Genomic DNA, 13,614 nt, shown 5'->3' on the forward strand with positions numbered 1-13,614 from the left:
GGATGCTGTCATCATATTTCACAGCAGGAATTCAGTGTTTTTGGTAAGTACATTATTGACACAGTGTTTAGTCTGATGGGCAAAATGCTCAGTTCTTGTCTCATCATACCAATGGACCATCTTTTTGCTTACTTCAGAGTCTCCCATGTGTGTTTTCTTTCTTTTAATTTTAGCTTTCTCTTTTCCACCTTTCCATAAAGCTGCGACTGCTGAGCCTTCCCTCAGTCGTCTTCTTCGTGCATGTTCACTCAGTTTCTGCAGACAGCCTACTCTAGGCTGATTTACAGCTGCACCATATTTTTTCCAATTCTTAAATACTAATTTACATACAGATATTCAGTAGCTTGGATAGTTTCTGGTCTCCATCTCTCATCTTGTCCTTTTCAATAGCTTCTTCATGGAGTTTCTTCAAATGTTTTTTTTTTTGTCTTCTTTGCACAGATTAGTCAACCATACTGGCTAGGGTCGCTTTAGACTACAATCAACTGATGCATCACACAAGAGATCTTCTTTCAACTAATTCTGTGACTGCTGTGATTGCACCAGGGTGGATTTAGGTGTATCATAGTAAAGGGGTAAATATTTATGGGATTGATTAGTTTGTGTTTCACATGCATTTAAATTGGACCACTTTGCAGAGATCAGTTTTCACATTGACATTAAAGATCTGTTTTCTGTTGATCAGTGTTAAAAAAGCTAAATGTACTGTGATTCAATGTTTTATACCAATAAAACATAAAAACTAACAAGACTTATATAAACACTGTAATTTAACATTGTTACTAAACCCTAAATTTCTAATCCACACTTTCCTGCTGCCTTTCTTAAAGGAAGCTTACAGCAGGATTTTTTTTCTCCCAAAACAAGTGGGGCAAAGAGATGTCAAAAGACTTGACTAGTGTTACATCTGTCAGAGGTGGGAAGTAAACCAACAACCTTGTAGTATTGAAGTCCAGTTTTTTAGCTACTGGACCACCATGTCTGCATGTAACACGAGGATTCAGGAGTTTCATTTCAATATTTTTTAGGAGCTGGAGGTTCAAGACGACAGAGTTTCACAGTACAGTAGAATCCAACAGAGAGTAATGACAGACAATACAAATGACTCGTCTGTGTAGCTACACATGCCTAAATATCATGTAAACTTTAAAGTGGAAATTGTGTGCCTGTTCAGTTTAAAAGACTACAGCAGAGTGATGTAATATTTGATCATTTTCCTTTTTCTTGTTTTCTTCACAATTATTTCAAGTAGATTAAAAAATGCAGTCAATACCATAAAGACACAACCATCCCGTTTCTTAAAACTGACCTTACTCTGTGGAGAAGGCATACAAATGGGAGTTCCCTGACTGACACCTCTTAATTAAGTAATGTAATTATTCTCCTAACAACATTAATATCATTTGGCTCTAAAATAGAAATCACCTTGTTGGCTCTTTTGGAAATCCCACCAAAACATGGACAGTGCAGAAATTTGTAAATAAATTATCCAACATTTTCTGGCAAGAGTGGATGACTGTTGGGTTCCTCTTCAGATCTCTGCAACCTTCTGTTTGAGTTTTACAGCTGCACAGATGTCAAAAGGGACAAGTCAGTTACTTCAACATATGTGACAGATACAGTACGTACATCACAGATTTCACTTGATCTCTTTTACAAATAGATAGCCTTCACTTAGAATTCATTACCATTATTTAACTGTGCAATGCTATAGGATAGATTTGTGGTATTGGTACATTGACTTTTTTAATATACACATGATTAATAAAGATGTGCATATATTTTGAAAAACCTTTTAAATGTACCTGAAGAGTGTACATCTTTTACCCGAATGCAATGCAATAATTAAAAGAATCATCCAAGCTGTCCTTATGAGAATTTAATCATAAATCAAATTGAGAAAGTTTGTATACTATGCTGTCTTCTTCAATGTGGTAGCTATAAGACCTTCTTGTTACTAAACTTCAAAGCATTTGTCTTACTTGAAAGGTAACCTACGTTTTCTGAAGAGGTGTAGGCCAACTGACAGTAGCAGAAGCTTTTAAAAAACCACATCCCTTGTGCTAAGCATAGCCAAACGTCTCAGATCCACAGCAGTTCCGCCCCACCAAAGTTGACGTTGGGTGCTATTTAGTATTATGCCAGCAGAGGTCAGTCTCACTTTGTTAGGCAAATTCTCACAAAGCTTTTCCAGGATGATCTTTTCCTATTACTGGAATAAAAACCAAATCAGTATTTCTTTAAACAACAGCTGCATATTATACTTCTTTATAATCTTCTAGATTTAGCACAAAGAATAGCTTCTTTCGTGCAGTAAAGCAACTCACTAGGACTAAAATAAAACAATTAGCTGGGCACAAGAGCAGCTAAAATAAATCTGGATATTCTGTACTGAAAATAGCATTAAGATATACTGCATCCCAATGCAATGAGAAAGCACATGTCTGAATCGCATGCAGAGGAATTCTGTTGAGCAGCAGATGTACAAAAACTGCATTGTGTAGTCTTTGACAGAAAAGCGAAAAAAAAATCTGCAGTTAAACATAGCATGCTTAAGGGATATGTGCCATCTTCCTAAACTTAAAGTTCTACAATTTGAAATAAATGTATGAATAATATTTAAATGTGGGGAAAAAACACAAATAGAGCACTAAACTGGTGGTTTAATACTGCAAGCTACAGTAGGTGACATTGTGGCTGCTTCTTCACAGATCCAACATTGTGGCTTTATATTCCACACCTAGTTTTCAATCTGCAGAGAAAATGCTTTTCTCTGACATTTCCTGAGATATGTGGTAACTGGAAAACCTCCAAATTTCCCCTTTGAGTATGACATAGTGGTTAACGGTTTGGACTTCAAACCCAAAGGTTGTGGGTCCAAATCCCACTATTAATATTGTGTGATCAACAGCAAGTCACTTCACCTGCTTGTGTTCCAAATGGAAAAAGAAATAAACTTATTGTATGTCAAATGTTGCAAATTGCCTTGTATGAAAGGAGTCAGTCAAATGTATTCATGTAAATGTAATTATGAGTGGGACTTGCAATGGACTAGGATCCTGCTCGGGGTTGAATACTGCCTTAGCATTAAGTGAATTTTGGCCAATTTTGTGAAGTTATGCTTGGCTAATCTGCCACAAAAGTTTTCTTTAAAATCCTTAAATTAATTCTTAAATATAACTTAAATTTTCACTTACGTTGATGAAAAGTGTCCCACTACCACACCAATTATCACCTTTAATGGGTTGTGCAATACAGATTTAAGTCATATACTTTTTTTAAAACCCATTTGCAGGGCTTCTCAGCAATAATGATGTTCTTAAGCAGTGGCTTTAAAGAAATGATAGCTGCAGGCAAACAAGGACTTGCACAACTTCAACACCACAAATCTCCACCCCACCTGCACTCTTTAGGTGGACGTAAACAGATTTACTCATGAAAGGCATTTTCACAAAAGTATACTGGTTTAATTACTCACCCAGCTAAACAGACAGCAGCTCAGTTTTTTTTTTTAATTCTCATTTCAAAGACATCCTATCTCTATACCAGTATTTAACTAATTTGGCCCTTTTTTGCACCAACTAACTAATTTCATCAAAGGGCTTGATAGCAAACTATGTTTATGTAGAAATAAAAAGAACTTTAAATTCAGAGTTAAATATTTGCTCTTCCCACCCCAATCTCTACTTGCTACAAACAACACTCTCCCGAGAGGTGGTCTGATGTGAGATCAACTGCTGGCTTTGTACACGACTACCCCAATACATCAAAGTTTCCATTAACCCCCCACCAATTCTTCTTGTGCATCTGCATAAATCTTAATAAGCCTATACACCATGTGGCTGAAACAGAATAATATTCTTTAATTAAATATTTTGTTAACAAATTACAAAATTAAACAGTTTAGATTTCAGCAATTGTGGGAAAATAGCTGATTTTGAACAAGAAACAATTTCAGAGAATTAAAGGTGCTGTGAAAGGCTGCTAAAACAGCAGTCTCTACCCGTTAAAAAATTTCTGCACTAGTACCCTTCAGCCCTCTAGGATCATACAGGTTTAAAGTGAGACGGATAAAGAGCAAGCCTTTGGCACTCCCCTGTTTGGTCCAGTCTATGCTGTCAATTCATTTAGAAGCTTCCCCATTGGGGCCTACCCATTTGAGGCCAACTCTGGAAAACAGGCCACACAGAAAGTATGGAGGTTTTCATCTTATGCCAAGACAAAAGCTATAATTTGTTGTGACTGGCGTCAGATTTTCCTCATTAAAATATCAAATTTGGCAGAGGTATCCTCGATTTTCCTATTGCTTAATGCAGGATATTATTCTCTTAACCTGTTAGTAGAACACCAGTTCAGGTGTTATTTAGGAAAGCACATAGCATCTCATGCTTTCTTGCATGTTTTCTTTTAAATTAAAAACAACAAACGTTTTCAGATGTTGAAAATGTTATTAGAACTTAAACTGACTGGCTATCTTAACGAGTCCCAAAAGCCAGCCTATCATTGGGAGGAAGCTATAACTTAACGATCACCTGGGGCAAGCCAGCATATTACCAGTGGCCACTCAATGTTTCTGTGATGGCACTTGACAGACCCCTTCTCCTTGTTACTCTTCACTCCTTTTCCCCAGGCTTCAGACATGCTCACTGACACTCCCCAGGACAGCAGAGGGTTGGATGGCTGCGTGGGGCAAGCTGAATGTCTCTGTGTTAAAAGTACCTACAGATTCTGGCACAGAGAAGGAGTTTTGTATTTCTGAGTTGCAATACAAGTTCTGATCACCTTGTTCATGGTCTGCATGTTGGGGTTTTACCCACATGCTCCAGTCTGGAGTTGTGCTGGGGTTGAAAGGTGACCCATTTACAAGACCATGACACTCCCTGCCCATTGTAGATTTGTGGTCTTTTTTACTTTGAGCATAGACATCCTGATCTGTCCCATTTATATTTGATACCTCACTGGATTGCCCGAAGTGTTCTGCAAAAACCAATGGCTGCTGATCATCTTCCTCTGAAATTGCAAAAACAGGTTCGCTAGCTCCATCAGAATTAACAGCAGGGATGTCTCTGGTCATTAAACTGCCTTCAGGTGAGATAGTCCTATTAGGTGGTTTACTGGTGACCTCTACTGGTGCCACCTGACCAGCCTGACAACTAGTACCCTCCGAGGAATTTGTTCTGAACCCAAAGTAAGGGCTTCCAAACCTGGCCCTCTTCAGATTGCTGGTTGAGTTGAGCCTGCGTTGCCGCTGGGCTGATTGGCTCAGGGGGTAAGAGGCGTTGCTCACTGATGAATCTGAATGGTTCTTCTGTGCCTTGACTTCCAGGTGTGCATCTGAAGCGACTTTCCTGTCTCTTCCCTGATGACAGTCTGCATCCAAACCACTGACACTCTAGAAATAGGACAGATTTTTTAGTATGTTTGGTACAAGGTAAATAGGTTCCAAAAATGATAAAAGGCTATACAGATAAAATATGCAAGTAACTTTAGGCAAAGACCATGCAGTGCATGAACACAGGGAAGTTTATTATTGCTATATTTCATATCAATATTACAAAATTCAGACTATAATAATAAACAATAACATAATACTGCTTAATCCAATTTAGAGTCACGGAGCTCAATGTAATTGAGCTCAAGGTAAGAACCAGCCATGGATGGATCTCTAATCCATTAATACAATCTTATTTAATATATAGGATTTAAATTTCATATTGGATAATAGAAATTTGATTTGCTTTTCATTTTTATTTTATTTAGTGTTATTTTAGGCAGCATGATGACTTAATGGCTAGTGCTAATGGCACTGACAAGTTTCAAAAGCACAACTGAAAATGCCCAGATGTTCAAAAAAGAGAAATGCCTGGGTAAGTTCCTATTATTCAGGAAACTAAATTAAAAGACTTAAAAAGGAGCTCAGCATCTCACAATCTATCTTTTGACACTTACATTATCCACTAACTTGGTGAAGGGACTGGTGGAATTCCAGCTGCACCATTTCCTTTGCAACTGTGGCAGAGGGGGCAGGAAATCCTGGAAGGTGCGGACGCTCCATGCCCGTGGTCTAGGGGCACTAGTCTCTTTGTCGATCTTGACTTCAGGAAAAGGTGAAGTGCTGGTCATATGAGGAGTAAGCCAGTCAGACACCAGGGCCTGACTAGTCTCACTTTCCACAAGAGGTTCATCTTTCTAGACACACAAGAAGAAGAGACATGCTTACTACCACTGCCAATAAAAATGCAGTACACATTTAGTAAACAGTCTTAAACGAAATAATAATTGTAATGGATTAAACATCTTTACAAAACAAGTGTACCTTCAAATGCAAGTCTGGAGTAACCCAGCTCATCATCTATGGCTGACTGCTGCTCTGCATCCACTGATGCTACGATTGGCTTGAGCACTATGCCACCCTTTAGCAGAACTGTGCTTTTTTTAGTTTGGATCTGTGTAAGTTTCCACTGCCTGAACTACCAAAAAGGATGTTATAAGACAAACCTCTGGATGAAGCACACTGGCAAGTTGTGAATGACACTAAGCATAACTCGTTTATTAGGGTGATGATGACACCAGGTGATTGTGACGGAGCTTTCACCAGCCCTCATTCAAGATACAGCATTCGCATTCATCCAAAGCATCATTATACTCCACAACAGAGAACCTATTCTATCACAAACACGAACAAAACTCTAACTGTCAATTCTTCCCATTAATATACTGGCACACTCTGAAACGGACCTTTGATTTTAATTACCAGTCAGATGTGAAATGCGTCAGCTGTAACGTCCAGGCATGTATCCTAGCTCATTAGTCAGCTGTTAGTCAAGCATTTCTCTCAGAAAGATCCAGATAATCCTTACAAAGAGTTGCTTACTGCTCGCTTCGTCTAGACACGTATTAGAGAGGCTTTAATCTGCACTTTCCTTCGGCAGCAGTGGCCACATGTATGCAGGCGCTCCTATTCTGAGGCCAGATGTAGAAATTCTGGAGACCGTCACCGGACAATGCCCACTGGGAATTTCAAGTCAACTATGCAGCCAACATGTGTTGATGTCATGTGGTGTGTAACCTGCACAATTTACCTGCTGAGTAAGGTCAATGTAATTTAAAAAAAATTTAAAAATTGTTTATTATAATAAACTTCTTTGTGCACCACCAAGCCAACACAATATGTGATAAAGGGGAGCATCGTTAGTTGCTTTTAATTTCAGCCCAACTATAAATCATAATGAAAATGATATAAACCCCTGAAGTTATCAAGAGAGGAAGGGCTTGTTGGCAGAGGACAGCACGCGTTGTCACACAATGTGTAAACACTACATAAAATCAGAAAAGGAGTAGCTTTACTAGCATGATGCCTGGCTGTACTCAAAGACACAATCACTACTTTCATTTCAACCACTTTCTTAGAAAATCTTAGAAAATGCTGCCTGTTGTGCTCTTGGGGGGGTCACACTGGCTTCTCCGTGATTACTGAATAACTTAATCTTACTCTTGCTGACTGAGCCATTGAAGTAGCTGGCATTAGTTGATCTGGATTACTCTCATGCTTGCAGCACAGCCTTCTAAAAGCCTTCCTATGCAGCAAACCCTGCCACCACATACCTTTACTTTATAGGAAGAAAAGTTTAGCTCAGTGGGCCCTGGTCCTGCGGTGATCACAAACACCTCATCTGTACCAGACTCAGATACTGACAGACCACTGGATGACACCTCCAGCTCAGCATTCTGGGAAACATTCCCCATCCCACTGCTGACTGTGGGCCCTGAAAGAGAGGCAAATGGTGAAACATCATTCTGCAAAATGATTCCAAACCTAACCTACAGTTATATCAGAAAAAAAGATGTTTTTTACTTTCAGGAAGACAGGGCTTTAGCACCACTTTCACACGTATCACAAAAGTGTCAATTGTGTATGACAGCCAGGAAAAATGTAGCTTATGTTGTGCATACCAAAAGTGTTTGATTTTTTGCAGACAGGGCAACAAATACAATACTTCATGCCAATACCTACTCTCTGGTGTAAGGAAATTACCTTTTTTTTTTTTTAAAGTCATTAAAAGTTGCAACAGTTTAAGAAGGGAAGGTGGAAATGAATCAGGGTTAATTCATTTAGAAGAGTTCAGAAGCCAACACAAAGCCAGGTCTTTTAGACTAGACTATTTAAAATGGTCTCGGCCTAGTTACTATCTGTTTGAAGTCTGTCATTGTCAGTGAGAATTTTTCCAATTATTCTGGCTTTCCTCTGACACCCGAAAGATGTGTTCAACAAGTAAACGGGCAACAGCAATATAGACCAGTGTGACAGAGTGTGTGGGTGTGTATGTGCCACACGGTGGATGTGTCTCCCATTCAGGTTAGGTTTTGTCTTGCACACAATGCTGCCATGAAAGTCTCCTTGTGACCCAAGGTCTAGATTACCTGCTATATATACCTGAAGGCATTTTAGAACACTTCAGCCTATAATCTTTTTAATGCTTTGTTTAATTAAATCCATAGTTTAATATATAAAACTCTGGAAATAATTATATAAACATTCCAACAATGCAATCAGAAAGATCACTATTGCATCTCCATGAGATGTATGTGCTAGTTTAATTACAGACTTTAGAATGGTCAGGTGTAAGTGAGCTGCACATTATGCTGGGTTGGTACCCCACTGACGAATGGTGTCTGTGTTGAAACCAATACTGGCAAAACAGATTCTAGCTTCCTTCAACCTTGAATATAGGTGAAGTACATTAAATACATGTATTTTTTTCAAGAGAGATATTAGGCGAAAGCTTCCAGGAAATATGTACCTAAGAAGCCAAACATGGTAACAGAAGTAAACATATATTTAAATGGGAAAATTTTCCCTACCTGCTTTTGCTAGGATAGTAAAATAACAGACCTGTTGGTGCTGGGCTTGGGGAAATGTTCTCATTATCAGTTGAAATCTCCAGGCTTGATGGATTGGAGACAACCAGCTGAAGTTCACTTACATCAGCTGCCAGGTTTTGGACACCACTTTGTAACTGGATAAAAAGATTACCATTAATTTATTATTATGGCAATAATAATATTAATACTGGTATCCTAAAATGATACTCTATAGCCTTTTCATATGCAATTAGCAAATAAACCAACAAATAATCGGCATAAGCAATTTTGGCAACTCTAAAAGCAAGACTGTTTTAGCATAGTTTCCCTTTATTAAAGAATTCTTCAAAGGCTAAGTCATCCTTTACCTCACGGTTATTCGATGAGCAGGAGATGTCTCTCTTTGCACAAATTCTATGTCTGAAAAACATAACAGACATGTAAGCTTACCTTTGGAAAATGCAGCCCACCCTGCATGTCAACAAACAATTATCCATTAGAGAAAATGACCTCCACAGAAAATTGCTATAGGACCCCCTCTACCAAACCCAAGCTACACATATTTTTTCTCTTATTTTTTATAGACCTTATCAACTGAAAAATGTGAAAGTGTCTAACTTTCCTAAAATCTGCAAAATGTCCAACACAAAAAATGGGAAGCATTGTAAAAAATATGTTTTTCACAGTTGGGCAGAGTACAGGATGTACAGTATATGGATGTATGGAGTGCACGCATGGTTTGGTTCAAGTCTGTCTAACTGCTGCACCCTTTTCACTTCATTTTGAGAGAGGAAGAGGTATGAAGATACATTAAATCATATGATACCCTTTTCTAGACCTAAATACTATCCAAAAATGTATCCAGAGTAATACTCTAATTATGCACAATATCGCCAAGCACCAACTTCACTGGACCATATTTTGGGAATGCCTCTTCCTTCGGCCTTCCTGGCATACATTTTTCAATAATTTATCAGCCAGTCTCAGCTACACAATAACTAGTAATCCTATAACCCTGTTTGGGTTAACACTTGACTGTTCAATAAAGCATCTGTCGTCATAATATTACACTACACCACTGACACGTTACTTTATCCTGCTCAAGTGGAAGAATCCTACCCTATACACCAAGGCAAAATAAGGAAAGGATGGTCCATTTTACTTAAACAGAAAAAAAATAACTTAGGAAAAACATTCAAAAAGTTCTGGCAGGCATTTACTTACAGTAAGTTACCTCAAATAACTGAACAGCTGAAGCATTGCTAATATCTGAGTTGTAACTCAAAATAAGTCATCTTTCTTTCCCTGTCATATGGATGTTTAGGGTAGCTGATTTGCATAAGACGTAGTACCTACTATCATATAATTTACTAATTCTAGTCTTTAAAAAAATCAATTATATGAAAAAGATAGTCTCTTTGCTTTAGTTTGGAATACTGCTGAATCAACAACATCCTAGAGCAGGTGTGCACACATGCATGGGGCACACCCTCAGAGGGATTTACCACACATTGAGCCACACCTAAAACTCTTAATCCGCTCAGTTCCTGGGTGACCAAGGTGGATTTTAACATCAGAATAAAAGTGCTGTATATCTCAGCCAAGGAAGTGGAACTGGCTATCACTATGGAATACTGGTGGCTGTGTTAGTCATATCAAGATAATGACACAAGTACATGCAGTGGCTCTCTTAGCTCAAACACAAAGCCGGCTTTTTATTGTATGGGAAGAGAGAGAGGGAGCATGACACTAACAGAATTAAAATGTGGGACTACATTTTTTTTAACATTGATGGTAATTAGTTGATATAATGTCCTGCAGAAAATGAGAAACTCTGAAGGAACGCGCAAGAAGGGTGGGGGGAACTGACTGGCAACTTAGGGAATTTAATAGAAGGAAGGCAGGTTTTGGACAATTAATTTCATAGACAGACAGGGTTTAAGGAGAACTAAATATACCTAGGATGTGAGCAGGATCAGAAGCTGAATAAATAAGAAGAAGCAAAATATCTTTGGCACATAAATAAATGTTATGGTGTGAACACATGCACTACAATGGGAGAGGATTAACTCAAGTTTGGGTTCAAGTGAGATATTAGATAGTAAAGGAGACAAAAGTAAAGGACACAAAGCACAGCCTCTTCAGGCACCATTTTGAATCAGAAAGGGCTGAGAGAACTAATGCCATGGGGGAGGAGAATAATGTTTTTGATCAAATCGATACAGCTCTTGCATCAAACCCCATTGTGTTTAAAACTTTCCATTGAAAATCCAGATTTGCATGGTCAAAAGCCTTCTCGGTACCTGCTGCCTGGCAGAAGCAAAAAAAAAAATTAAAAAAAGAAACAATTTCATTAGGATGAATTAATTTATAAATAAACCTTTGCATGTACAGTGCAAGGAGTTTTACTAACAACTCTGCACCAGAATTCACAGAGATAGGGCGATAGTTAGAGCAGTCATATAGTTCTTTGTTCTGCTTTAAAATGAGGGTGATCGATGCTGAATCAGTTGAGGGGTTCAAACTGGATGAAGAAATAGCAGAGTTCAGCATCTTCATATAAGGGGGAGCTACTGTTTCCAGAAAGCATAGAGGACCTCAGGAGGCAATCAATCAGGCCCCAGTGATTCCAGAACCCAAGGAATCTACAGCCTCCATAAGTTCTGTTGATGTATTTAAGGAATCCACTACAGCAGAATCATTAGCTGAAAGCGTGGGATGAGACAAATCATCAAAAAAAGAATTCATTTCTGAAGGAGAAGACTTAAAGCTTTCAGTAAGTAATTTAGAGTAAAACTTTAGAAATGTTTTTTATACCCGTAACGTTGTTAGTTGTGGTTCTAGATTTATTATTAATTGCTGAAATAGTTGTGCAATTCTTAGATTTCTGTAATTTCAATGCCAGTGACATGGCAAAAGTTTAGCTTCAGAGACATAATGTCGAGCCCAACTGTGAAGCATCTGAAATTTAACTTTCTGCAACAGCAAAGAATTTAATTCAGGGAGTGTGCCTGAGATCAAAGGCTTATGCTTAAGATTCACCCACACAAGGGTGTGCTTCCTTCAAAAATGAGAGGTGAGATTCAGGTTTAAACGTTTTTTACCTGCATGCTAAGGCCACATTACTAGAAAATCCATTCATGAAGTCATGAATAAAACCATCTACACATATGCAGAGTCAACAACAGCTGAGTTAATATTAATGAAATTTTGAAGCACTCAGGCAAGTACATCATAAAATTCTTTATTGCGCAGCAAAGATGCATTGAACCTCCACCAACCAAGGGGCTCAGGGTGACCTTATCGGGAGGTCAGTTCCCATCACGGTGCAATGATGATCTCAGAGACTGGCTATTTCAAGAGCTGCATTAAAAGGTAGGAAAGCAAGCAACTGAGAAATAAAAATCTAATCTCGAGTGAGAATGGTGACTGGACAAAGAAAAAGCAAAAGTTTTAACCGAGGGATTTAACAACTGAAAACAATTAACCCAGGTCAAATAATGGGCAAATCTGTACAGCGATCAAGTTGACTGAAGGATGCATCGAGAGAGAAGAGATGGCATTTTGTCTAGCAAAGGATATATAAAGACGTTTGTATCCATTTCATACTGACAATTATGTAAAACCCTTTCAGATGCAAAGTTGTCAGTTATGTGCGGAAAGAAAACAGACTCCATCCATCCATCTTCCAACCCATTGAATCCGAACACAGGGTCACGGGGGTCTGCTCTAGCCAATCCCAGCCAACACAGGGCACAAGGCAGGAACCAATCCCGGGCAGGGCGCCAACCCACCACAGGAAAACAGACTCATACGGTGTTAATTAATAAATGCAGCACAGGGCTACTTTCCTACCACCCAAATCAATCAGCACATAACAAAATTTGGCGGCATAACCTGAGCCCATGTTGAGTGTCTTTGGCTGCAAATCGAACTGAGGAGAACAACTGGCAAAGAAGAGGCAACTGCAATGTAGCATTTGTACACAATCTAGACACACCCTTGGCCAACATCTTGAATTTCTAAATGGCATAACAACTACTCTCTTTTCGGCCTAAGTAGTCAAGGACACCAACATGTCTGACACTGTAACCAAGTCCTAGGATGTTCCAAGAGGCAAACAAAACATTACCCAAAAGCACAATTTTGGTTGCCAAAGATTGCATTACCCAAGGCATGTGAAATTAGAGATGAGCTGGGTACAGTAAAAAAAGGTTGCAAGCCAAGTCCTTGTGCATGTTCCACAGCTGCAGCCATATCCTTCCTAGTATGAGCTATGGCTAAACTGAAGTCCATAGAAAACAAAATTTGCTGGCCTTCACAGGAGAGGTTAGGTGCCTTCCTAGCCTTCTTCAGAATACAGTAATATAATGGTTATTAAAGTTATGATTAGGTGTGTAGATTTTATGATGCATCTTAACAACAATGTGAATAATTTCAGAGGGCTGGAAACAGTTGGTCGGAGTTAGTTTGGAAATTTCATGGCATCTCCGCTTTCTGTTCTTTAAATACCAGAAGGTGAAAATTACTTCTGTGATTTCTATCTTAAAATTCAGTGAGCTTAGCACTTAGTGATACCAACCAACTATCTACTGAAGTAATTTGCTTATCATGGTAACGGAGAGTTTCCACTAGCACTTTTAAACTCCTAAGACATCTTCTTTAACTCAGTTTTGATTTCTTGTACGGCATTTTTGGAGCATACCAAGCTCTACCTGGAAGCTCTGCTGTGGAGACTCACGCGTAGCAGAG

General features: G+C 38.7%; 1 protein-coding gene across 3 annotated transcripts in view; it reads right to left on the bottom strand.

The window, feature by feature from the left end:
* Positions 1-3,843: 3,843 nt before the first annotated feature.
* si:dkey-112e17.1 overlaps positions 3,844-13,614 on the bottom strand; it is a 31,343-nt gene continuing 21,572 nt past the window's right edge. For all 3 annotated transcript variants that reach the window (XM_039771461.1, XM_039771463.1, XM_039771462.1), the window contains exons 3-7: positions 9,231-9,282; positions 8,894-9,017; positions 7,606-7,766; positions 5,950-6,189; positions 3,844-5,392 (exon numbers count right to left, since the gene is read on the bottom strand). In XM_039771461.1, coding sequence (XP_039627395.1) covers positions 4,634-5,392; positions 5,950-6,189; positions 7,606-7,766; positions 8,894-9,017; positions 9,231-9,282 — 1,336 coding nt within the window. In that variant the 3' untranslated portion in view covers positions 3,844-4,633. The remainder of the gene's footprint in view (positions 5,393-5,949; positions 6,190-7,605; positions 7,767-8,893; positions 9,018-9,230; positions 9,283-13,614) is intronic.

This window comes from Polypterus senegalus, chromosome 12 (assembly GCF_016835505.1).
Source record: "Polypterus senegalus isolate Bchr_013 chromosome 12, ASM1683550v1, whole genome shotgun sequence".
Classification (NCBI taxonomy): domain Eukaryota; kingdom Metazoa; phylum Chordata; class Cladistia; order Polypteriformes; family Polypteridae; genus Polypterus; species Polypterus senegalus.